At 57.3% G+C, this 25,034-nt stretch overlaps 1 protein-coding gene across 5 annotated transcripts in view; it reads right to left on the bottom strand.

Annotated features, from left to right (window-relative positions):
* ZFYVE28 (zinc finger FYVE-type containing 28) overlaps positions 1 to 25,034 on the bottom strand; it is a 114,573-nt gene that overhangs the window by 40,664 nt on the left and 48,875 nt on the right. For 4 of the 5 annotated variants that reach the window (XM_068543562.1, XM_068543560.1, XM_068543563.1 and 1 more), the window contains 5 exons: positions 18,104 to 18,244; positions 9,808 to 9,945; positions 8,299 to 8,501; positions 7,077 to 7,166; positions 5,728 to 5,817 (listed from right to left, as the gene is read on the bottom strand). In XM_068543562.1, the coding sequence (XP_068399663.1) occupies positions 5,728 to 5,817; positions 7,077 to 7,166; positions 8,299 to 8,501; positions 9,808 to 9,945; positions 18,104 to 18,244 (662 nt within the window). Of the gene's footprint in view, positions 1 to 5,727; positions 5,818 to 7,076; positions 7,167 to 8,298; positions 8,502 to 9,807; positions 9,946 to 17,681; positions 17,737 to 18,103; positions 18,245 to 25,034 lie in introns of those variants that run through there. The other variant, XM_068543564.1, reaches the window with a different exon arrangement.

The raw sequence follows: 25,034 nt of genomic DNA, 5'->3' as shown, positions 1-25,034 counted from the left end.
CTGCAGGCTGCCCTCCCAGCTCTCCCGCCTCTCCCTCGTTCCGTCCACAAGCCCCAGGTCCGGGGGCTGCCCGAGACGTTCCAACTCACACTGGCCACAGCCTCTCCCAGTTCCCGGCCCCGCCAGGCTGTGAACGTCGTGTCCCAGCCACTCCCACCCTTTCCAGGCTGTCTCCAAAGCCCCCTTCCCCTCCCAGCACTCTGGCCCACGGTCAGGCACCCTTCAAGACTGAAGCAGCCTCCTGTCACCCCTCAGGCAGGATGGACCCTCCTGCTGGGCGTCCCCGTGCCTCAAGAGGACCCCCTTCGCCGGACTGGGCCGCACGGCCCGTCTGACTCTGCTCAGATGCCAGCTCCGGGCGCCCCGATTCCGCGGGGGCGGGGGGGGGGGGTCCCGTGTTCACCTGCGTAGCCATAGCCCCACCCATCTCCAGGCGCATGACCATCATTCCAGACCCGTCTCTCGGAGAGAAGACCTATCCCTGAGGACCCTTCTCTGGATGCCTCCTGCGCCTCTCGAGTGCCCAGGGACCGTCCACCCATGAACACGGGCCTGTCCCCTCGCGGCCCCACGGAGCACAGGTCGGCGCCTCGGGGGCTTGTTTGTGTAAATGAGGAGCCGCTGGCACGTCTCTGAGGATGAACAGGATCTTATTTCAGGCCTCAGGGTCCGGTCACCCATCCAGCTGGGAGCCCCCACTATAGTTCTGGAAAACATCCAGTTCAGTGAGAAAAACTGATAAACAAAGCTGAATGAGGAGACTTTTCCCCTAAAAAAAGGTCCGTTTCATGGGCAAAAAGATCTCCTTTTTTTCTAAAAACAGGAGAAACATGGGCTGTGAGGCCCCCCTGGAGCACACCTGGCCGTGACCAGCATGACCAGCGGCCTCCAGGCCCCGAGGAGGGGCCGGCTCGCCCGGGCAGCGGGAGGGCCTGTGTCCCGAGCCAGTGGAGGGCAGAGGGCACGGCCGGGCCTCCATTCCTTCTGGGCTGTTCCACGGATCTTCCATGAGCTAACGGTCATGGTTCAATTAACCATGCTTGAGGGACGATTTCCCAAGATAGAGCCTTAACTTGGTGGGTAAATGCGGTGCTCTCAGCGCAAAGGCAGAGTGAAAACAGGCAGGAGAAAGGCGAGTTTGGGGAATCCTGGCCATCTCCTCTTTCAGAAAGCAGCGAAGGGGGCAGGGAGGGACCCTGTCTCCTCTCCTGGGTCCTGGGGAGGCCTGGGCTGCCCCCCAGTGAGCAAGCAGGGGCCCTCCTGCCCAGCACGGCCTCGTGGAGCTGTGAGCCCCGGAAAAGAATCCATTCAGCAGGAGAGCTCTGTGCACAGACCCCTAAAGCCACCGTGCCCACCCCCTCCGATGGGGGATCGGGGGACCTAGGCCGTCCCCACGGCTCTGTCCAGCGGTGCTCCCACGCGCCCAAGCACCCAGGGTTCCCTCCCGGGAAGTGCCGCCAACTGCCAGGATGGGCAGAGAGGAGGTGGTGGGGCGGCCACGTTTCTGCGTCCCCATGACGGGGCACCCCTGAGGACAAGGGTGAGGCTGGCCTTCGTGTCCCAGGAGGAGCTCAGCAGACACCTGTTCAGTGTCCAGCTGGCCCGGGTGCTGATGCAACGGGCGGGGGTGGGGAGGGGAGATGGGGGGAACCAGGCCTGGAAACAAGCCATCAGAGGGAGAGCTTCAGCCCCAGAGGGCTGGTGACCCGGGCATCGCGCCCTCTCAGCCCACACAGCCTGCGTGCATGCAAGGCAGCCCCGCAGTGGAGCCTGGCAGGCATGTGGCTGGGCCCGGGGGTGCCCCGGCATAAGGCGGGGGATGGTGAGGCGTCGGCCCAGGTCCAGCTCACGTGGGCCAGGGGAGCGCGCCCGGCATGGAGGGCCCGCCCCACACCCCACCCCCACTCTTTAGGTGTCTTTCACTTTCTTGGTAATGTCCTTTGATGCACAGATTTTTAATTTTGATAAAGTCCAATGTACTATTTTAAAAAATTTGTTGCTCACGCTTTTGGTGTCAAATCTAAGAATCCACCACAAATCTCAGAAGACAAAGATTCACCTCCTCATATACACACTACTACATATAAAACAGGTAACTAATAAGGACCTACTGTATAGCACAGGGAACTCTACTCAATACTCCGTAATGACCTATATGAGAAAAGAACCTAGAAAAGAGTGGATATATGTATATGCGTAACCGATTCACTTTGCTGTACACCTGAAACTAACACAGCATTGTAAAACAGCCATACTCCAATAAAAATTAATTTTAAAATAAGAAAAAAAAGGAAAAGAAAAAGATTCACGTGTGTGTTGGTCAGAGTTCTCCAGAGAAACGCAACCAACACACATGCGCACATGCGCGTGCTCACACACACACACACACACACACACACACGGTTGCACGATGTGAATGTACTTAATGCCATTGTGCACATTCAGGAAGGGTTAAAATGGTCAGTTTTATGTCATGCGTATTTTATCACAATAAAAAAGTAACATTTATTGCTTTGATTTCTGTTACAAAACTTATACCTATCATGTTCAGAAATTTAGTAGAGACACACTGTTTGGTGACGATTTTTGTACTTGATACACTAGGAATTCTTCTCTGACATTTGGGATTCATCCTTAATGTTGTTTAAATAGCTAGAGTATCATTTTTAATCAATCCCTTAATTCTGGGTCTATACCCCCCCCCCACCAAATTTTTATGATGAAAAGTAAAACTGCAGGGAAAAACTTTACAAATTCATATTTGTGCCCTGTCAGATCAGCACAACAAAATTCTGTGAAAATTCACCGTACTACCACCTGCCAGGCACTAAGGACATGTGAGTGAATGCGGGTGAACACCCCGGCCCCGTGACACTTATAGGCCCGTGGGGGAGACACAAAAGTCACCCAGATCCTATTTACATGAAATATCCCGAACAGGCAAATCTACAGAGAGATGGGATTACAGGGTGGAGGTGATGGCTGAGGGGTAAGCGGTACCTTTTCAGTGATGACAATGTCCTGAAATTAGTGGTGATGGTTGCACAACTCTGCAAATTGACTAAAAACCACTGAATTGTACACTTCAAATGGGTGAGTCAAATGCTATGTGAATTTTATCTCAATAACATGGCTTAAAAGTAATCTCCTGGGAGGAAGCATGTGAACACCCTGTGCGGGAAGTGGTGAGCATCAGGGAACGAGTGGGCTGCAGGTGAGGTGGGGAGAGAAGGTTGGAGGGGACCCTGAGATTGCGGAGGGCCGGGCAGGGGGCATTGTCCACGCTCGCCTTTGCTCCCACAGGCTGGAGCCACAGGAAGGCCCGAGCCCTCGGCTGCCAAGAAGCAGGTGGGCCAGGGGACTGGAGGGGAACCTTCGCTGGCCCAGGAGAAGAGATCCACCCCAGAGGGTCCCTGCACCAAACCCCCAACCGCATCCCAGCATCCAGAATACTCCATGGCAACTGCCTGTCTTGTGTACGTGTGCGCCTCCCTCACGGTCATCCCCTTATCTCTGGGGACAAGCACAGAGCCGGCATGCAGTAGGCGCTTAATACGTGCTCACAGGTGAATCCAGGAAGGAGTGAGTCCTGGGCCCCAAGCTGGGCAGCAGTGGCCACTGTGGGCAATGAGGAATCGAGAGAGGGAGCCGGGTGGCTGCACCGTGGGTCCCGCGGGGACCCTGTGAGCGTCCCCGAAGGGGGCGGCTGGCTCTAGGACCAGCTGCTTACAAGCCAGCTCTCCCCGCTCCTTCTGGTTAAGCCTGGCGCTCCTCAGACCCACAGCCTGGCTCCGAGGTTGGAGACCTGCTTCTGATGGGGGGCTGGGGGTTCCAGGGGGCCTGAGGGCTTCTCAGTGGCCGCCATGAAGCCCCCCCAGACTCTGGGCTCCTGCTCCCCCTCCACTTCAACTTCAGACCCAGCCTCTGCTCGCTGTGACTCAGAGCCTCCCCTCATGACCTCGGAGGTCCCGCGGCTCCGCTTCCAGGCCTCCCTCCAGCCTAAGCTGGAGAGGACCCCACGCAAGGCCTCCAGGAGGTGCCCGACAGGAAAAAGGCCCTGCCCAGGGCACTCCCAGGACAAGGACCCAGACAAGTTCAGGTGTCAGAAGGTGGCCTGAGGTCAGCAGAGAGGGCCCAGTGACCCCACTCAGGGAGAAGTGGCCTCGGAAGGCCAGCTAGTGAGCATGGCGAGGCCGGACAGCACCATCCTGCACACCCTAGCCTTGGGCCGCAAAGAGCTGAGCACACACCACGGACTCGAGCACGGAAACCCAGAAGCACGTGTTTCTGTTCAACGTCCCCGCTTTTATCTTAAGACGGGTGTGCTGTCTAAGAGTCTCTAGCCCTCCCCTGAGATTTAGAACAGGTTCCCGCTAAGACAGTGGAAAACTGACGGGAGGTTCTGGAAAGGTTCTGGCTCCTCCCAAGACCACTGCAGAGACCTCCCAGAGGGAAGGCAGCTCTGGAGCACAGTGAGGCCAGGAAGAGCGAGGTGGGGGCCCGGCCAGTCCCCAAGCCCAAGGGAAGACGCAAGTGCGGGGCGCTGACCCTGCACCGTGGAGGCGGCCGCTCAGGCTTCCCCGAAACACTGGGCACTGGCAGCCCCACCCCGCCTGCCCGCCCCCCCGGGCCCTCATCGCCAAGTCCTCTCTGCGCTTCACGGCACGTCAAGCTCCCTGCCATTACACCTCCACAGTCCCGGGCGGTGGAAGACGCTTCTGGCCCGGCCAAGGGTCGTCTGCCCGGCCTGCTCCCCACCCCTCCTGCATGCGGCACACGACTCGTCCAGCTCCCTGCGGCCCAGGGACGCCCCTCTGTCCCAGAGGCTGGCCCATCCTGCAGCGCTGCCACCGCCCCACGGACCTGCTGCAGGAGGTGCTCCCCCGCAGCGAGGTCTCCCCAGGGCCTGTGCCTCTGTGTCCACCCCACGCCCCCCAGGGCCAGTCCACTGACATCCACACCTACAGCCGGCTCCCTGCCTAGCTGCACCCCTGCACCCCCGGGCCCACCCGCCCCACGCTCCCTCACCTGGCGGGAGGGAAGGCGGTCTCTGTCTGGGAGTCCGGGTGCGGCTGAGCAGCAGCGGACCGAGCCCAGAGCAGCTGGGCTCTGACCTTGGCTCTGAGAGGCTCCGCAACGCTCAGCACATGACCGAGCACTTCCCGTCAAGCGTGCCTGACGGCCGACCCCACGTGCTGCCGTGACACCCACGAGGCCACAGACCCCAGAGGCCTAACCCAGCGCCCCCCCTGCTCTCAGCAGCCGTGCTCCCACCCCATCGCGAGGCCGGCCGCCGCCCGCCTGCCCCTCACCCAACAGGCTCCACCTCCCTGCCAGCCCGTGAATCCTCCAAACACGCCCAACACATCCTCCTGCGGGGACCAGGGGCACCTCGCCTCGCGTCCCTACAAAGCCGCTCCCACAGCCCCTGCTGGGCCCCCTGTGCCTGAGCGTGGGGGCCTCCTCCCAGGGCTGGGAGTGCACGTGGCCGTCGTGCTCGCCCGCCCCGCACCGTCTAGGCTGGCTGAGCGGGAGGCGCTCGGAACGCCTGGCTCCTCGGCTGCTGGGACAAGGGCAGGACCGCCTGGCAGCTGCTCCGGGGCGGCTGAGCAGCCACCTTCGGGGTACGAGTACCACTCACCACCACCCAGAGGGGCCTGGCACCATGGACCCGACAATCCTGCCAGGTTTCTGAGAGACGACCGTCCCGGGCAGGGGGACACTCACCACACGATGGCCAACCTGGGGATGGTGAACATGAGGGCTGGCTCATAGTCGTCGATCATGTCCTGGGTCAGGTACCCGAAGTCCAGGGCCCTGGCAGGGGAGGGAGAGAGTGAGCAGGGGCGACCCACGGCCAGACGGGGGAGGGGAAGGCAGCCGCGCAACCCGCGCCCGCGCCCGCGCCCGGCGGCCAGCTGCTGGACGAGCCCCGCTCTGCAAGGTCCGGCGCAGGCGGCCGACGCTCGGCCTCCCCCATCTTCCCACTTCCCGACCCCACCGCTGACGGAAGAAGCAGGGGTGAGTGCGAGGTGCTCGCCGAGGGGAGCTGGTGGGGACAGCTATGCTGTCCGGCGTCCGAAGCGGCAAGAATAAACATGGAGCAGGAACACTGCTCTGAACCATTTAACGCCACCAAGAAACCCGAATTGCTCTCCTGGATTGCTTCTCTCTCGCAGGCACGCGAGACGCTTTCCCTACATGCGTGAGCAAGCGCTGCTGGCATCATCATGTTCTAAATAAAAGGTATTTCCTGTCCTCTTATTCTTGGGTGGTTTGAAGTATCTCTCAACATACAACAGTGAAGAATCCGTCTTTAATATTAACAAACTTACGACGTGACATTAGACAGCTTCAAAATTTACCTACTACTGAAGCGCAAATCACATATAAGGAACGTTCTAGGTTAAATCTTAGTCCCAAAGCCTACTCAGAAAATCTGACCTCGAATCTGACCCTACACGCCCCACACAAGCCATGATGAGAACACTGATGATTCACCCCCAAAACCCAGCTCAGCAAGGGTTCCATCCTGGCCTGTAGGGAAGAGGAGTGGAGGAAAGGAAAGGAGGAGGTGGGGAGTGAGGAGGTAAAAATGTGAGGAGATGAGCAGAGGAAGAGGTGAGGAGACGGGGAGGTGAGGAGTGGAGGAGTTGAGGTGAGGAGGTGAGGGAGGTGAGAAGGTGAGGGAGGTGAGGGAGGTGAGGGAGGTGAGGAGTGAGGGAGGTGAGGGAGGTGAGGAGTGAAGAGGTGAGGGAGGTGAGGGAGGTGAGGAGTGAGGAGGTGAGGGAGGTGTGGGAGGTGAGGGAGGTGAGGTGTGAGGGAGGTGAGGTGTGAGGGAGGTGAGGGAGGTGAGGAGGTGAGGGAGGAGAGGAGGTGAGCATGGAGCCCTTCCCAACCATGTGAGCTCCACCTGCAGGGTGTGGGCCCAGAGAAAGGGGACGCCGGGGCTGAGGAACAGGTGTGTGTGTGGAGGCCCCGTGGCACATGCACATGGTGCCCCTGTCCGGGTGCAGCCCTCGCCAGGCCCCGGGCAGCAGGAGGAGCCGGGCCCCGCCATTCCCGGGTGGCCTCACCTCTCCACCGTCTCACAGAACAGCACGATGACCTCCTGCTGCACGTAGTACTCCCGGGGGGACTTCACGGGCACCATGGCCGACACGTAGCTGCAAACAGAGAGAAGGGAGTGAGGGCCACCTGGTGTCTCCCGGAACCGAGGGTGCCTTAACTGACAACCAAATGAGGTCCCTCCAACTGCAGCCCGGCCGCATCTCAGCAGCTTCATAAACACACACCCCCAGCATCACCGTTTATATTTTGAGCCAAAGCTCCTCCCAGGGTCAGGCCTCAACCAGCGCCTCCGTGGGTCCCACAGCCCTGCCCATCCTGGAACCGCCACTGCCCACTGCCGCGACGGTCCCCAGCCTCGAGGGAGTGAATGACCCTGTTTAGGGCGGACGGACAACCCCTGGGCCCCCACGCAGAGCAGGGCCAGGGGGCTCCACCCACTCCCCAGGTGAGAACATTTTTCTGTCACTAACTAGTTTTTCTTGTTACGAAAGCTCAGTTGGAAAGATGTGGAGCAGACAGAGCCGGCCGAAGCTATAAAGCTCACTTGTGGCGCCCACTCCCTAGAGAACCAGCTGGAATGCCTGACTTCCTTCTGGGGCCCACACGGCACAGGACGGACAGCTTTCATTAACCGGGCCACCGTGGACGGGCTTTGGGGTCCTGCTCCTCATCTACCTCCAGCGTCTCCGTGTCTGTGGACACGGCGCAGGCCCCTCCCCGCAGTCCCGGGTCCTCCAGAGCCCGTCCTGTGAGGGCCCCAAGGACCACGCCATGTCCTCTGCCGCGGGCGGGGACAGGCACGCCCCAGGGAGCTAGTGGGGGTCGGGAGGGCAGACCCGCTGCGCTGGAGAGGCGCCCCCCTCACCCCACGGAGCTGGGGGCCCCAGCAGGCCCCCGAGCGGCCACCACTTCCTCCTGGCTCCTGCCGCGTCCCACGTCCGGGCACAGAGACGTGCTGGGGGCGGGGCGTTGTGCTGACCGTGACCTTCACCCGCAGGACCACCAGCGGCAGAGGTGCTGGGCGGGAGCCGGCGTCCCCTGCGTCCCTCGGTCGCCTCTGCCCGCCTCCGCCCCTCCCCCTACGCCGTGCCCCCGCCCCCCCCGCGGCGGCCCGGAACCAGCCCGCGCCTCCCTCCGCGGAGTTTCCCAGCTGCAGACGCAGAGCCCGGCGGAGCTGCCCGCCCCCAGCCCTCCCCACGGGGCAAAGGGTTAGGGTTCCTCGGTCACCTCAGCTCGAACTCGGCGAACAGCACGTCGAAGTGCCTGAGCGCCTCCCGCATCTTCTCCGTGTAGGTGTTGAGGTCCCGCAGCGCCTGGTCGCGGAGGGCGCCGCGCACGTCCTCCAGGCTGCGGGTCAGCTCCTTGGCCAGCGGCCGCATGGCCATGCTCTCCAGCTCGCGGTTCATGATGATGGAGCCGGCGGCCAGGCACTGCGGGCGGCAGAGGGCGTCAGGGAGGCCCCACCCGCGTGTCCTCGGCGCCCGGAGCGTGCGGGCTTCCGGAACCCACGACAGCGGGCGCTGAGAAAGGCCCCCCCCCACGGCGCCCGAGAAGACTGTACAGCCAGAGGTGGGACCGGAGGGCAGAAGAACGGCGGGGCTGGGGCGCCTCATCCCGGAGACGCCTCCCGGGCCTCCCTTCCGGGAGCCCCTCCCTCATATTCCTGCACCACCACCCCCCCCCCCCCCCCCCCCGCTCTGGGGCGCCTGCTCCCTCCTGGTTTCTCTTAGATGCAGAGCCATCATGGCGGTGACAACAAACGCCCTCGGGTTTCGGGGCTCCATGCAGGGGCCTCCGGGCCATGTGACCCCCGTCCCCTCCCCACCCGGCCCACAGACGCCAGGTTCCAGCCGTACTCCAGGTCCACCGCACCGGGGCTGACCGCGGCGCCGCAACATCTCCAGGCGTTCTAGGAAGCAGACGCCTCGTGTCCATAAAGGCTCCCTGCATCACCTCATGGCTTGCACAGCTGCCCCTGCCCCTGGGACCCGCTTTGCAGAGCTGAGCACTGAGGCTGGGGGGAGAGACGGCCTACCCAGGGCCCCAGCAGGGACGCCCCAACCAGGTGCGGCTCAGAGGACCGGGTGGAATGGGCTGAGGCGGGGGAGCAGGTGGGCACGAGAGCCCGGCAGCGTGGGGGAGGGGGGCATTCCAGGAGTCCTGCAGAGCTGAGGCGGGGAGGACCGGGCAGCGCACGCCCCTAGGGTCCCGAGAGCAAGGCCAAGGGGTCGTCTGGGTGTCCCACGGGTTACCCCTGGCTGGGGTGAGGCTGGTCCTGCCTCCCCGGGCGGGCACCTCCCTCCCGTGCCTCAGGCTCCTCCTCGGGAGGTGAAGACCAAGACCGGAGGGGGCTATGTGAGTGGCGGCTGGAGCGTGGGCCAGGGCGCAGCGGCCCCGCCCCGCAAGAAGAAACAGTCCTGCGGGTGCGGGCGGCCAGTGCTGTTCCGAATACCAGCATTACTGTCATAAAGAACCGCTTTTAGGTCCTACGTGTCTGGGGGCCTGAGAACCTCATAGAAATCACATGTGAGGCCTCGTGTCTGTATCTGCTTGTGTATAGTTTCCAGGGAGCATGTTCTCGCCTCCCCGCAACCCTACAGGCTCAGCACCATCTGTAACCCCTGGAGGAGGAGACGCCGGGCCCTGCACCTGTAGCTGCACACGGGTGAGCGTCGTAGAGGAGCAGCTGGGCAACGCCCAGCATCGTGACCCCGGACCCCGGCGGCCACCCACTACCTCGGCGCCAAACCAGAGCTGGCCGGCCAGGTTGTCGTGCCGGATCTCCTCGGGGAACTTGACACAGAAATCCCGCGGGGCGCGCTCCTGGGGGATGCACACATCCATGATCTGGTTAATGATGTTTAACACGTTGTCCTGAAACAGAAACGGGAAGTGCGCTAAGACGCAGCTCCAGCTGGCGGCTGGCAGGACTGCTTGGAAAGTCGGAGAAGCAAGCCCAGTGCAGTTTAGGATGACCAGGTGATGTGGTAGCACACGTGGGCCTGCTCTGCAGCTGCTACAAGGAGCTCAAACTTTCCAGAAGTATCCAGAGTGAAGAGCACACCCTTCCCCACGTCCAGGTGTCTGGAGCACCCGCCATGAGGGCTGAGGGCGCTTCCCACGTCAGTCACCAAGTTCACAGTGCATCGCCCTTTGTGACGGCTGTACCTTTCCCTGCTGACCCGCACCTGGGCCCCTGCAGCCTCAGCCACGATGGCCGCCCCGAGCATCTCTCTGAACTCCTGTACACACATTTCTTAGGAGAGAGCTGGAGAGATGGAATTGCTAGGTGGACAGACACACACAAAGTGGATTTTCACCGCCCACTTGCTGTGCTTCTCTGATTAACAGTATAAGTCTGTGTCATCCTGGGCATGATCGCAACACAGGCAAGACCTGCTGTCGGGACAGACATCGGTAGGAGACCACATGTAAGACTGGTCTTCTCAAACCTGTTTTTCTGCATCTTAAATTACATCCCATTCTTTTCTCAGAATTGTCCTGTCTTTAAACGTCTACCATCCATTCAGTAGAATTGCAAGAATGTTGCAAGTTTAGTTTGTTTCTTTAATTTGTTAAAGGTAAGATTAATACCCATTCATCCCAGAGACACTGGAAACATGGGAAAGTGGAGGGGCAGGGAATGTCCTTGGGACAGTGTGACTGCAGGTGGCACGCTTCCTTCGGGTCTTGTCCCTGTGGGCTGCTTCCCATCAGCACGGCTGGGATCATCTGTGGACATAGTTTTGTACTCTGCTGCTGTCATTTACTGTTGGGATGTGTTATTATCACTTAGCACAAATCCAACTTGTGACGGGGAGCCACGTAAGATTCCAGTACGTGGACCATCCTTTTAACTCCCTGCTTCCTCTTCTGCTGGACATTTACGTCATTTCTAATTTACCGTGAATAACGCAATCACCACTGTGGTGCCTGACACTGAATTCTGGGTTAGTCCCTCAGAATCCACTCATCCCTAGAAGTGGCATTACAAAGTCAAGAGTGTGAAGTGCATTTATAGGCCCTAATTACATTCCACCAAATTGCTTTCCAGAAAAAGACAGCACACCCTCACCCTCAGCAATTCTGTATCTCAACAGTCCTCCTCTCCACCCTCTGAGGCTTGAGTTTCATTTTTCTTAGGCAGTAGATGTGAGCGGGAAGCATGACTTTCTAATGCAAACAACTGACGCACTGAACTCTGAAGGAAATTCTGCACCATAAGGAAATCGCACAAAACATAAAAATAAATCCAACCAACATCAAGTGGTCCTACTGTCAGCTCTATTTAAAAGGTTTTCTGGGTGGGCAGGTCTCTTTCTCACGATTCAACAAAGTAATGAACAAATAATGGCAAAAATAACAGCAAGTGCTCAGGAAACGTCAGCTGGTATTGAGAGCCAGGGATCTCAGCCCAGCAAGGTGGCAGGGCTTACCCAAAGTTGTGTGGCCTTTGAGTGGCAGTGATCCCACCCTGCCCAGCCCCAGGACGGCAGCTGCCTGAGGGTGAGGTCTTTTTTCCTGCACTGATGGGTCCCCAGTGATAGAGCAGTGCTGAACACACGGTGTCCCTCAACGGACGTTTACTGGGGCGTCCGATTCCAGCCAAGGTGGAGCAACATGCATGAAATTTACCTCTTCAAACAACAGTAATGGAAGCAAATGAGACAGCGGTTCTCCAGACACTGGACGTCAGGCAATAAGTGATCCCAGAGAGAAGAGAAACAAATGAGGCAGGAGCTATGACTGCCTAGCTCACTGCCTGGAGGGAATTTTCAGGTCACGGCACAGACAGAGGGTACCCACATGGGACCCAGCAAACTCCCTAGTTGAAGAGATAGAGCTGAGAGCCCGGGGAGACCAAGGCAGCCAGAACCCAGAGGACAGAGTAGCAGACGTAAGTGAGCTGCCCAGGGAGACAGCCTCTGGGGAGGCCCCTGAGTATTCAGCTGGGCACAGGGCCGAAGAGTAGAGAAGTTCACGGTTCACAGGGCATTGGGTAGATACCCAAAAGTGTCTCGCCTCAGTAGCAGACTATTCTTAGCCCCAGACTAAACACAGCTCTGATCCTGCCTAACATCTTAAAGAAACAGGATGCAAAAGGATCAAACCATTTCTAAGTAACCAAACTGTATCACAGAACAAAGTTCAAAAAAGTTTATGGAAAAACAAAAATATTCAGCTCTCAGCAAGGTAAAATTCCCAAGGTCAGGCATCCAATTAAAAAATTACCAGGCTTGGGCTTCCCTGGTGGCACGTGGTTAAGAATCCACCTGCCAATGCAGGGGACACAGGTTCGAGCCCTGGTCCAGGAAGATCCCATATGCCACAGAGCAACTAAGCCCATGCACCACAACTACTGAGCCTGCGCTCTAGAGCCCGCAAGCCACAACGACTGAATCCTGCACGCTGCAACTACTGAAGCCCGTGCTCCTAGAGCCCGTGCTCTGCAACAAAGAGAAGCCACTGCAATGAGAAGCCTGCGCACCTTAACGAAGAGTAGTCCCCGCTTGCTGCAACTAGAGAAAGCCCGTGTGCAGCAACGAAGACCCAACTCAGCCAAAAATAAATAAATAAATAAATTTTTAAAAATTACCAGGCTTGCAAAGAATTAAGAAAATATGACACATGATGAAAAGAAAAAGCAACCCATCGAAACCAACCCAGACCTGACAGAGGTGATAGAACAGGGGATGAAGGCAGCTGTCATAACTGACTTTCGTGTGTTCAGAAAGTTACGTGGAATCAATGAAGAAACAAAAAGGTCTCAAACTGATCCAGAGACAAAACTTACAGTATCTGAGGTGAAAACAAAAATACACTGGATGGGATTAACCTCAGATTAGACAGGTCAGAAATAAAGAACAATAAACTTGGAGACATAGCAATTGAAACTTTCCAAATTTATCAGAGAGAAAATACCAATAATAATAATAGAAGAGACCATCAGTGAATTCTAGGACAACCTCAACATGTCAAAATACATACAATTCAAGACCCAAAAGGAGGAGAACTGAAACAGAAAAAAATATGTGAAGGAATAGTGACTAATTTTTTCCCCAAATTTAATGACAACTATAAACTCACAGATCCAAGAAGTTCAATGAACCCTAAGCACAGGAAACACAAAGAAAGCGATACAAAGTCACAGCATAATCAAATTGAGGAAAACTAATAAAAAGAGAAAATCTCACAAGTAGCAAGAGAAAAAAATTTACATACAAGGAACAAAGGTAAGATGACATTAGAGTTCTCACTGGAAACAATGCAAGTGAGAAGAGTGGAAGAACATCTTTTCAAGTACTGAGGGGGAAATGATTAACAACTTAGGATTCTAAACCCAGCAAAAATAGCTTTCAAAATTGATGGCAAGATAAGAATTCATGACCAGCAGACTCGCACTACAAAAAATGCTAAAGAAAGTCTTTCATGCAAAAGGGAAAAGACACCAGATGGAAACTGAGATCTTCACGAAGGAACAGAGAGACCAGAAAGGGCGACTGCACGGGAAAAATGCAAGATCCTTTATTATTGTTTAATTTTCTATACAAAAAATTTGACTGTTTAAACAAAGACACTGACAATATAGTGTGAGTCTAAACACATGTAAGACGAACATGTATGACATAAAGACATAAGACTGCTTTCAAAGAGTTCGATACCACCTCACACATACAGTAGGAACCTTACAGGGGCTTATCCCATCTGTCCCTCCTGGATCAGCTGCTGTTACTGCTGCTGTTGCTGTGGGTGATGGGGCGGACAGTAATAAAAATAGTTAATGAAATCGAAATGTAATTTACCATATCAACAAACTAAGAGGAAAGAAAAACACAGGATAACCTCAACAGACACAGAGAGAGCATTTGAAAAAAATCCAACATCCATCCATTCCTGATAAAACTCTCAGCAAGCTATGAATAGAAGGCAACTTCCTCAGCCTGAAAAAGAGCATCTATGAAAACCCTACGATAGCTAACATCACACTGAATGGTGAAAAACTCAATGCTTTTCCCAAAATTGATCTATAGATTAAATGCGATCCCAATCAAAAACTCAGGCTTTTTTGTAGACATCTACAGGCTGTTTTTAAGTTTCATATGGAAATGCAAAGAACCTAGAACAGCCACAACAACTTTGAAATAGAAGAACAAAGTTGGAGATCTGACGCCCTCTGATTTTAGGACTTACTTTAAACCTACCATAATTAAGACAGTGTGATACTGGCCTTAAGACAGATCAGCGGAACAGACTAGAGAACCCAGAAGTAGACCCACACAGATATGGACAACTGATTTTCAACAAAGGTGCAAGAACAATTTAGTACAAAAAGGACAGTCTTTTCAGTGAGAAAGGATGGTCTTTCAACAAATGATGCTAGAACAATTGAAAATTCATTTGCAAAAAAAAATATGAATGTTGGTTGAAAGCTCACACCGTATACTAAAGTTAGGTCAATATGGATGAGAGACCTAAATATAAAACCTCACAACTACTGAAGCCCGTGCACCTAGAGCCCGTGCTCTGCAACAAGAGAAGCCACCACAGTGAGAAGCCCGCACACCACAAGGAAGAGTAGCCCCCGCTCACTGCAACTAGACAAAGCCCTCGCACAGCAACGAAGACCCAACGCAGCCAAATAAATAAATATAAAACCTTTCCTTCTTTCTGAAAGAAAATGAGAAAATTTGATGACCTTGGGTTAAACCAAGATTTCTTAGATATGACACCAAAAGCATGATGTATATAAGAAACAAATAGGTAAATTGGGCTTCATCAAAATTTGAAACTTAGGCTCTTCAAAAAACTGCTAGGAGAATGACAAGATAATCCACAGACTGGGAGAAAATGTTCGCAAATCATCGTCTGATGAGGGATTTAGTGTCCTCACCTGGTCGTCCCTCTGTGCCTGTCTGTGTCCTAACTGCCTCTTCTTGTAAGGACATCACTCAGATTGGATCAGGGCCCACCCCAGTGACCTCATTTTACCTTAATCAGCACTTTAAAGGCTCCATCTCCAAATGCAGTCACACTTGCGGCGCTAAGAGTTAGGGCTTCAACACATGAATCTGGGGCGGGGGGGGGGGGGGGACACAGTTCAGTGCATAACAACAACCCAGAATTCATTTCATCCTACGGCGCCATCAGCATGATTTCTTAAATCCTTTATGATTTTCTGAAGCAAGAAGGAAAACGAAAACCCGTGCAAAAGTCATCAGAAACCACCTGCATACTCATGTGTGCCCTAGTCCACAATTTTCCAGAAGAAAGTTTAGTTTATGCAAAAGCGCATTACTTAGATTCCTTCTAACTGGGATGAGAGTCAGCCCAGCGAGGCTGAACCGCAATGCACCTGCCTCACCCTCCACAGTGCCACATGGGAGAAGCAGCAGCTGCGGTTCACTGGGCCTCTGCTGCGTGCCTGGTCAGGCTGGAGACTTAGCTAGAAGACCCCATTTCGGGTCAGAAGGTTCAAAACACCACACCCAGCATGGCACCAGCCTGTCCGGCTGACCCCAGCCAGAAGGTATGACCTAAGCAGCCCTGAGACCAACGTGAGGACCCGCAGGGGCCCCCGGAAAGCAGAGCTGGGCCAGGCTGGCGTTGCCATGCGTGCTCTGAACAGATGCCCCCTGCTCAGCTGAGGGTCCACCTGGTCTGACGGGACCTGGGAGGCCTGAGGTGCCCCCAACAGGGGGCTGAGCCACTACCCACGGCCGAGAAATTCATGACCTCTGGGTACTTGGCAGGGGCGTCCACATCCTCTGGAACTGACTCACAGGTGCTGGGAACTTCGGGGGATGGGGGACCAGCTACATCTGGAGTTGGGTGACCTCCCCAGGGCAACCGTGCTCTAAAATCAAGGCCAGCAAGTGACCCGGCAGAGTGGGCCGCAGCCAGCCGCCTCCGTCAGACCTGCACGTTATCTCGGTTCTCGTGCTGTGATCACACACATCACCCCGTGCTCTCGGCCTTTGTCAAAGCCCCTCCCTGACCGCAATGGCCTGCCAAATGCCCACCTCCCCTGCGCCTGCCTGGCTCCCTCCTATGACATCATACACCCTCTGCCCAGGGGCACCTCTGCAAGTGAGCGCTGTCGAATGAATGAATGAATTAATGAACTGGCAGCATCATGAAGGTCAATGAAGATTAGAAATGGCAAAATGCCTGTTTCGGGGAGTTCCCTGGTGGTCTAGTGGTTAGGATTCCGGGCTTTCACTGCCATGACCCTGATTCAATCCCTGGTTGGGGACCTGAGATCCCACAAGCCGAGCGGCACAGCCAAAAAAAAAGCCTGTTTCAAGAAAGATGTTAGAAATGAAAGTGACTTTCCAACCTAAATAGCTGAGCTTTGTAGAAATTCACTGTAGTGGGAGCCCCTGACAAAACAAGGAGCCCCAGTAACTGGTCAGTGAAACAAATGTGACAGTGACAAGCCTTTATGAAGTTACGGTACACACGGGGAGGCTCACTTTGGCGCCTCTTCTAAGTCCATTTTCCTGGGGCAGGCAGCTGAGTACAGAGCCAGCACCCAGGATGCCTCAGCCGTAACTTTCAGCCACGCGTTTGTGGGGAGAGGGATCCTCCCAGCGGGCCTGGCTGCCGCCCTCTGCGAGGCCTGCGTGCGGGGCTGGCGTCCGGGAGCTGGGGTGTCGGGATGGGGGGCTCCCTGGGCCTCCCCTGTTGTGTCTGTGCTGGCACCCTTCCCCCCTCCCCGGGGCTGCAGTTTGGTGTGTGCCCGGCAGAGGGGCCTGCGGAGCCTGCCGGCCCCCAGTGAGAGCCCCGGTTCTGAGTCTCTGACGAGCTTCCCCGGGGACAGCGTGTCGCTGGGGGTGGAACGCGGCCCGCGTGACCCCACGGGACGGGGTTCTGGAAGCTGGCGCCTGTTTCCTCTGCACCTCGTCCCCCGGGCCCTCTCCCTTCGGTGGTTCTGCTTCACAGCCTTTCACTGTGATGGTTCAGAGCCCCGAGTATACGTGAGCCCTGCGTGTCCTCCTGCTGGAAACCCAGGGTGGCTTTGGGGACCCCGACACAGGGGTCTTCAGAGAGGAGTGAGAAGTGAAAGATGCTTGTGTCGCTATGTGAGCGTGAACTACTTTAGCTGATTTTTATGACTTGTTTCTCGACCTTTTTAAAGCGGCCTCACCCGCATCCAGTCCCAGGGCCGTCCTCCCTCTCTGATTTTCCCTGCCGAGGCCTTGCAAGGCACAAGCCGAGTTTCACCCAACTCGGTCACTCTGTGTAACATGCAGTTACAATAGCCAGTGAGCAGGCATGAGTGGCCTTTGGAGTAAACACAGTCCCCTGCAGGGAGCCCCACCCTGCGGTGGGGGGAGGGGCAGAGAGAGGCCTCCTCGCTGCCAGCGGTGGGCGAGCTGAGGGCACAGGAAGGACATCCTCTGGTGGGGAAGCAGGGCATCGACAGACCAGCCAGTCAGGAGACCCTCCTGTCCCCTTGGTCCCTGGACCCTCCTGAGAGATGGGAATGGGATGGGGTGTGCTCCTCCCGCCCCCTCAAGGATTCTGTAAGAACCCTTGATGCTTGAAACACACGACGGGACATTTGCTTCCCCGGACCCGCCCTGTGATCTAGGACGCACAGCCCTCACCTCCCCGGTGGAGAGGCTCAGACTGGTGGGCTGAATACACCGAGAAGGTTCCGGAACTTGGTGAACGACCCTGACGGTCACTTGACAAAACTTGCTTCATCCACGTGCTCTCGTGCTGGTGAAGCCTCCCGGGTGTTCGGGGAACCCAGAGGAATTCCCAGCATGGTGTCCAGGACCAGCTGAACCCTACAGCAGGAGGTCGCCACCCTGCCAGCTCTGCGGCGGCCCCGCAGGCCGTCGTCCCCTTCCCCGTGCCGGCTCCTCGTCCTCCCACGTTCCTCTCCGATGGTGTCCCGCGACCCCGCCCCTTCCAACCTGCTGTTGTCCCCGGGATGTCCCCCCCGCCCCACTCCGGTCCGGTTTCCCTCCCTGAGACGGCTCCCCGGGCCCGCGCCCTCCTTCCCCTCCGTCCCGCCGCTCACCTGGCAGGAGCGGAACTGGCTGACGAGCAGCGTGCAGCGCTGGGGGTCCTTCCGCCCGTCCAGACTGTCCAGCTCGGCGGCCACCTGGCTCAGCTCCTCGTCCGCGTGGTAGAACTGCGCCAGCAGCTGCGGGTCCGACCGCTGCGGGGAGAGAGGACGTGAGCGCCGCCCCGGGGGGCGTGGCCTTGTCCCCACCGTGGGCGGGGCCGTCGCCCCGCCGGCTCCCCTGATGCCCCGGGGGCGGGGAGAACGACCCCAGACCAGGGCTGGGGCGGGGCCGGGGCGCGGGACGGTGGAATCAGCTCTCAGAAGGGAGTTTTAGTCCTAAACTAAACTGAAGTGATGAAGGCGGCGGCTGAAGGGAGGGCGCGGCCCGCTCCCCAGCCTCCTCCCAGCGCTCAGCCCAGTTTCCACGACGCCAGGAGGGGCGGGGCTTTGTGGCGGGAAACGCTTCTCTCAGGGGCTCACCTCCCACGAAAGGCACGGGGCGTTCTTCTGATTCTGGATCTTCAGGCGTAATCCCACCCTTGGAGCGAAGGCCCAGCTCCGTGCGCCTCCGCCCGTCCTGCCGGCCACCTGACCGCCCCGGTCTGTCCCCAGCTCCAGCCCCACCGGCCGCGTGCTGTCCTGTCCACACGCTCACGCCCACCCCAGGCCTCCGCGCTGTGCTCCCTCCAGCCGAGGTGCCAAGGGCTGTCCCCTAGGAGCTGAGTCTCCAGGATTAGGACAAGCCCACGGGAAGGGTGGCAAAGCCCTCAAACATGTTTTTATAAAAGGTGCCCTTCATGATGGGACAGCGAGATACAGAAGAGAAGGAAAGACAACCGATCAACCCTCGGTTCCCTCCTCCTTCTACCTAAGAATCAGCATATGGCTGTCTTTACGCTCTACATTTTGTTGAACATAAGGTAACTTATTTTCGTAATTTCTCTCAGCTCACTGCTCGATGGAGCTCGTGTTCTGCCCCCTCCCGCTACGTGGCCCGTCCCAGGGTGGTTCTTCCTCCGCTCAGGGGTCTTGGTCATTCATCAGTGCCTGACTCTGGGTCACTCGCGAGGCTGGCCCAAACCCCTGGGGTGGTGAGGAAGCCCCTCAGGCAGGCTGAGCCAACCTCGGGCAGGGGGGAGGGGGCTTCAGTGATTGGCCCAGGAGGCGGGCATGTGACCCAGGCAGGGCCAATGGGAGACCTCCCTGGGACTTCCCACCGGAGAGTGGCAGGGGTTCACTGATCCATGCACCAACCCAGCAAAGGCACCTGAGCACCCACTGCCAAGGATGCAGGGCTGGGGACACGGCCAGGAATGGGTCAGGTCCAGACCCTGGCCCCCTCCATGGGCTCAGCTAACTCACGCCCAGGAGGGCCACCAGTGACCCCTCTGTGATGAGACAGGAACCAGGTTGGGGTCAGGGGCTGGCAGTACATTTTTGCCCCTTTCCTGTTGTGCTGACCGGAAGGAAAGACGGAAGGAGAGGGTCTGGGAGGTGGGGAGCCGGCTGACTCCCTGAATGGTGCCCTCACGCACTGTCCCTGCCACCCTGGAGTCAAGCTCCCTCCACCCCGACCCACATCCCTCCATTAAGGCCCATTTGGACCCATTTCCCACCCTGGAGCCTCCTCTTAGTTTCAGAAGCTGGGAGGAGGGAGAGACACTCTTGCCCTCTGACCCCCCCAACCAGGGTTCAATCTCGTGCCTTCAGGGCCTGGCAGACACCTACATGGGGAGAAGACAAAAGGGAGCAGTGGGGCTTGTGGAGAACTGGAAAGGGCCTGCCTGCCCGGGGAGAGGCCAGGGAAGAAAACAACAGCACCCAGTACTGGAGGACCCCAGCCAACCACCGCAAGCCTTGCGTGGGCTAAACATCTCCATGACCACGAACAGCCTCCCGCTCTCCCTGTGGAGGGCACGGGGTGGGCGTGGTGGAATCTGCCACCTTGGAATCGATGCACAGAGACAAAGCCTTTGGGCTCACCTTGCTTTGCTTTCAGTAAATCAAAGACCTTAAGAGCAGACCTACGAATGTGTTGACCATTAGCAAAAAGAGAGCTGAGCACACACACACACACACACACACACACACAGCAGAAACTAGAGAATTCAAAAAAAAAAAATTTAAACCTAACAATTATCTTTATTTTGTTGAGACACAGAAGACCTGTGTGATTTTTAAATTTTAGTGATACTCCGAGACAGCTTTCCAGCCCCCTCAGGACTGGCATTTCCAAAGAAGAATCAAAAGTCCCCTGTGTCTCCCGGGGGTGCCGAGGAGCAGCAGGAGAACCTCACTGATTGTGGCAGTCACATTCACCCAGAAACCCCAGACGCTAGGGAGACAAAACCTCCAGGCAGAAGTCCAGGAAATGAATGAACACAACTTACAAAACTCAATCTGTGCTGATTAACAGAATCCAAAAGAAAATTTTGGTGCTACATTTCCATTTCTAAGTATGCAGAGAATGAAGCAAACACAGCAGTCTCCAGCCGGCTGATCACTCACAACTAAATGGGTCCAGCAGGGCAGGGTCACCCTCAGGCCAGCTCGAAGGCCTGCCGACTGGAGGAAGGTAAAGATTAGGAACAGGAACTCTTTCTCTTTGGTTTGAATCAGTCAGCCTCATTCAACAACATTTAAAATCAAATTATAAATTAGACTTTTATTTATTTATTTTATAGTTATTTATTTATTTGGCGGCACCAGGTCTTAGTTGCGGCATGCAGGATCTTTGTTGCGGCGTGCGGGCTCTTAGTTGCAGCATGTGGGATCTAGTTCCCTGACCAGGGATCAAACCCGGGCCCCCTGCACTGGGAGCGCAGAGTCTTAACCACTGGACCACCAGGGAAGCCCCTAAATTAGACTTTTAAATGTCCCTAAGTAAAATGTCCACAGCAAAGAGAACCAATTGATATAAATACGAAGAAGTACTCACCCTATTTTGAAATAAAAACTATAAGAGAATAAAATAGAGCCCAGTAGTAATGTCTTTTTTGGCACACGATGTCAATATTTTCTCAAAATAAATTCATAGCAATGACAGTTTTCACTGTTACAAGACAAAAATAAAACTAATGGGGCTTCCCTGGTGGCGCAGTGGTTGAGAGTCCGCCTGCCGGTGCGGGGGACACGGGTTCGAGCCCTGGCCTGGGAGGATCCCACATGCCGCGGAGCGGCTGGGTCCGTGGGCCACAACTGCTGAGCCTGCGCGTCTGGAGCCTGTGCTCCGCAACGGGAGAGGCCACGATGGTGGGGGGCCCGCGCACCGCGATGAAGAGTGGCCCCTGCTTGCCGCAGCTAGAGAGAGCCCTGGCGCAGAGACGAAGACCCAACGCAAACAAAAATAAATAAATAAATAAAATAATTTAAAAAATAAATAAATAAATAAAACTAATGAAGGTAGCATTTAGTTTAGGAGGTTAGAAGAGTAGTGAACAAGCAGCCCCAAAGAAGCCTCAAACACCCAAAAACACAGCAGTACTGAATCAGTCCAAAGTGCAAAAGTTGACTAATTCAGAACTAATTTTGTAAAGCTGATGAAATTATCCATTCATTCAAACTCCTGTTCTGCGACGCAGGATGGGGATGCGGGATGCAGATGTGAATGCAGATGTGGAATACAGGATGCAGGTGGGTGTGAGCTCAGGCCCCGCCCTCAGGAGCCCATCTGAGCCAGGCATGTGACAATGCTGGAGGGACCCAGCCTTTGTGAGGCTGGCCAGCTGGGCTGCGGCAGAATGTGGCAGGCACCATGAGTGTCCCCAGCCCGGTGCAGAGCACTGGTTGTGCCTCGGCGGGCACCACCCAGACCCCTCTGTGAGGTGGCCCAATATTGACCCAGATGAAGACGACTAATGGCCAAGGTCACATCCATGGACACGGCAGAGCTGGCAGCCAGCCCAGGTCTCACTCTAAGGATACTCAGGAGCCCATGTGGGAGAGAGGAGGAGGTAAGAGTGACCAGGGCGGGATCCCTCTCACGCCTCTTGCTTCCCAAATAGGAAGTAAACACTGCAGCGGAAGAACCTTAGAAGGATGCCTTGTCACTGCAGGGCAGCAGCGCAGTCGCAGCCAAGCTCCAGGAAGGGAACGAGAAGAGAAGGCAGATGGTGGGACAGGTGGGCGGGACAGATGGCAGGTCAGGCAGCACGGCCAGGTCAGAAAGGACCAGCCCCCTCACTCCCGCCTCGCAAGCTCAGCGATGGAGTGCAGCCCCGGGTGCGCAGAGTCCCAGCCCGCTGCCCCGCCAGCAGCCCCCCAGCAGCTGTCCCAGGACACGACCTGGGCTCCGAACGCTGGTTCCCGAGATGTACTACCCCACGGGACCCCCACCAACCCTGACACTCAGCAGAAGAGAGCCTTGCGGATCTCGCTGGACCCCCCAGGTGGGCTCTTCAGCTGGACAGAGTGCAGGGAGCTCAGGGGTGAGGGCTGGGTGCCTAAGAGGCCAGCCCAGGCCCTGGGCCTCGCTTGGACCAGTTTTCCAGTAAAGCCTTGGACTCCCCACTGCAACACCCAAATCCAAGAGCATCGCAGAGAAACCAGAGAAAAGCCTCAAGTCACACACACTCTGAATCTGGCTGCTCCCTGTGCTGTGCGCCCGACCACCCCGCTGATCCTCAGGCCCCGGGCACGGGAGAAGCTGACCAGGCCACACTGGACAGCCAAGGAAACCCACTGACCACTGGTCACCAGGGCTGGGACCCCTCACTTTCTCCAAACACTCACCCAGACCCTCCTGCAAGTCTCCACCACCCTCTGTCCCCTCTGAGTCCTGGAGTGCCCGGGAGGCCGAGACCCATATCCGCAGGGTTGGCCTGGTCCACATCAGTGCATCAGTACACCAGCGCTGACCTGGCGGCACCACCAGCCACCGTCAGCGGATCTGGCGCCCCAGATAGGCACACACTCCTGTAGTCACGTGGTGGCAGCCCTGCCATCTGGCCCGTGGATGGCTGGTGGCCGGTTACTCCTGCCCCACCCCCACTCAACTGCCCGCCTTCCCCCCAGGCTCCTCCACCAGGGCTCCCGCTGGGTGCCCCTCCGGCCCCTGCTCTCTCTCAGGACTCGGGTACCTGCCCTCCCTGTGGCCGTCAGGCCTGGGTACGGAACCGACCAGAGGCACATCACCATGCCCGTAGTTCACTCAGTCTGCCCAGCACCCCCCATCAGGGAGCCCCTGGGGCAGCCAGCTGCTTCCTACCGAGACTCGAGGGGCGCCCATCCCTGGTGGTTGTAGGAATTGGTGGGCAGGGTTCGGGTGCAGTTTAATCACAAAGATAACCACCCAGAGCTGAATGTATGTCATCTAACTCCCTTAATCCAACACCTCCACCTCCCCAGAAGGTAAGGGCTATTCCCCAATTTACAGAAGGAAAAACTCAGGCTCAGAGAGCGAGATTCATAAATCCACCCAGTATCCCATACCCAATAAGCAGTCTCACCTGTCACTTGGCCTCCCTGACAGAGGAAGGCCTTTTCCCGTGACTCAGTTTCCCTACTGGCTCCTGCTGGGTGATGGGGACAAGAGAGCACAGAGCCATCATCCCGGCTGGCACCATGTGGCCCTGAGGGCGAGCCGGCAGGTCCCACCAGGCCTCAGGCTCAGTGGCTCAGGGTCCAGGCTCGTGGGCCCACAGTGGGTCAGCTTGCACAGACACCACGTGTCAAGTCTGTATGCCCGGGGAGCATCCATCCCCCCGGGAGGCTGGCCCTGTCCTGGGCTGCAGACCAGCTCACTGCCGAACCCCAGGACCCACCCACCCTGGGCAGGTGCCAGTGGACAGTCAGCTGGTCCCACACGTGCCTGCAGCCTGACCTGGCACCACAGGTGGCCTGTCCTTAGCTGTGCGGAGGCCAGCCAGGCCACTGTGAACCCTGCTGCCTCAAGGGCACAGCCCTTTGCAGCAAAACACTGCCAAGTGCTTGCCCAGGAAAGGCTGACGGCTTTACGTTCGATTTGCATCAATAAATATTTTACCCCTATGGTATAATAACAAAACAAGCCATTTCGGTTAGAGGAATCAAGGGCCCTCCAGAGCACGGGGGCAGAGTCTGAGGCTCAGACAAGAGGTGGCAGGAGGAACCAGGTGGGCACGGAATGTAGAGGATGCGTGCTGGACACGGGTCCAGGGTGGGCTCCAGGTTCAAGTCCCGCTCAGTACCTTACCGGCGGTGACCTTATCCCACGCCTCAGTTTATCATCTGCAAAGTGGGCTTAAAGCACACGGGGTACCTCGCACGGCGCCCGGGGGTCTGCACCTGGTGCAGTCATCGCGGTGGTAGCGTCAACTGACCGTGATAAGTGAGAAATGAGACGCTAAGGAACCACGTCATTCCTGAGAACATCGCCGCCACCCCCAGCGCCCTGTCCCGGAACTCGGCTGAACACGCCCCGACGTCCTGCGGGCAGAGCCGCACGGGGGCCTCAACCCCAGGAGGCGGCGTGACCCACAGCGAGGGTGCGAGCGACCCCTCCACCCGGAGTCCCAGAACGGGGACAGGCGCAGCCACCGCGCGTGCCCCCTGCCCACGGGCCCCTGGATCCTTCGAGTCAGGCGGAAGGGGGCGCCCAGAGAAGGGCGGGGAGGTGGGCAGGGGCGCAAGGGCCGGGGTGCAGAGAACCGGAAAGGGCTAGAGGGCGGGGCACGCGGAGGGGCCCTGGGGCGCAGGTGTCCAGGTGAGCCCGGAAGAGCGAGCGCGCGGAGGGGAAGGAGGAAGAGACTGGGGCCCCAAACGCGGGGCCCCTCCACATCTCGCAGGGCAGGACCAAGTCGCGACGGCCAGGCGGGCGCAGCGAGGGGGGCCCTCGGGGCCGCTGCCCCTCAAGGCGGGGAGGTCGCAGTGTTCGCAAAGCGCGACGTGGGAGGAACAGGAGGCCGACGACCAGCGGCCCCAGAAACGCAGGCGAGCACGAGGGTAAGGACGTCGGCGCCTCTCC

The sequence above is a fragment of the Eschrichtius robustus genome, chromosome 4, assembly GCF_028021215.1.
Source record: "Eschrichtius robustus isolate mEscRob2 chromosome 4, mEscRob2.pri, whole genome shotgun sequence".
NCBI lineage: Eukaryota > Metazoa > Chordata > Mammalia > Artiodactyla > Eschrichtiidae > Eschrichtius > Eschrichtius robustus.
Note: the sequence above shows the minus strand (reverse complement) of the source record. Positions and strands in the feature narration are given on the sequence as shown.